The following is an 883-nucleotide window of genomic DNA, read 5'->3' as shown; positions in this document are numbered from 1 at the left end:
TGAAATTTCTTTTTTTTTTCCTTTCCAATGGGAGGCCCGGCTTAAGCAAGGCGGTTTTTGGCTGGGATTGGCTTGGCTCCCGCAAGAAGGCCGGGGGCTGCACGTGTTCAGGGGCAGGGTGGGCCCAGTTGGTGGGCTTCTGTTGGGGCACGAAACGGTTGCTGTAGCTGACTTGGGGCCCTGAGCTTTCAAAAGCTTCGTGCCTCTCGGTCTGGGGTATCCCAAACACTTGTTGCATTGGGTGCTCTCAGCGGTTGGGTTGTTGGGCCGACATGGACTGGCTGACGCCTGATGGGGCCACATTGTGCTGCTGGATCTGCAGCGGAGGCTGCTGGACACTCTGTGCAAAAGGCTGCGTTGCTGCAGGTGGCGCCTGCGCGATGGGCACGGCAAACCGGCCGTACGGCTGTGACTGAGACGGCTGAACAGGTGGGTTCTCGACAGGCTTTCCTTGGGCAATTTCTAGACCCTGTTCTCGGGTTGCCGATGATGCGAGGGGCCTGTTCTGGGTGGCTGATGCCGGATCGTACTTCTTTCGCCCCGTCTGTGTTGGAGGTGGGGGAGGCTCGGGCCGCTTTTCGCCTCGATTCTTCTTCTTGTCGGCCTCCTGGAGAAATCGCTCCCATTCCACTTTACCAGAGTCTCGCTGCCGGACGTAATAGTTCTTGACCATGACGGCCGTTTTCGAACCCATGTGTGCCGCCATGGCGTGCCAGTCTGAGCCAAAGGCTTTTCAATAAGTCAGGGAACACCTCTCCCTCGGAAACACTCCAGTAGCTCGAAGGTTGCACGTGGGTACGGACGCTTCGGTTGCTGGCTGTGGCTTGGACGTTTGGAGGGATTGGTGACTGGGGAGGCTGCTGACGCTGGGTGTTGCCCAAGA

The 883-nt window shown here is 58.6% G+C and overlaps 1 protein-coding gene across 1 annotated transcript in view; it reads right to left on the bottom strand.

Moving 5' to 3' along the window:
- Positions 1-247: 247 nt before the first annotated feature.
- Positions 248-883, bottom strand: part of VDBG_05378 (conserved hypothetical protein) — a gene marked incomplete at both ends in the record, with an annotated part of 2647 nt that continues 2011 nt past the window's right edge. Inside the window, one exon of the mRNA XM_003004219.1 lies at positions 248-664. Coding sequence (XP_003004265.1) covers positions 248-664 — 417 coding nt within the window. The remainder of the gene's footprint in view (positions 665-883) is intronic.

The sequence above is a fragment of the Verticillium alfalfae genome, genomic scaffold, assembly GCF_000150825.1.
Source record: "Verticillium alfalfae VaMs.102 supercont1.6 genomic scaffold, whole genome shotgun sequence".
Lineage (NCBI taxonomy): Eukaryota > Fungi > Ascomycota > Sordariomycetes > Glomerellales > Plectosphaerellaceae > Verticillium > Verticillium alfalfae.
The sequence above is the reverse complement of the archived record's forward strand: the minus strand, read 5'-3'. Positions and strand labels throughout refer to the sequence as shown.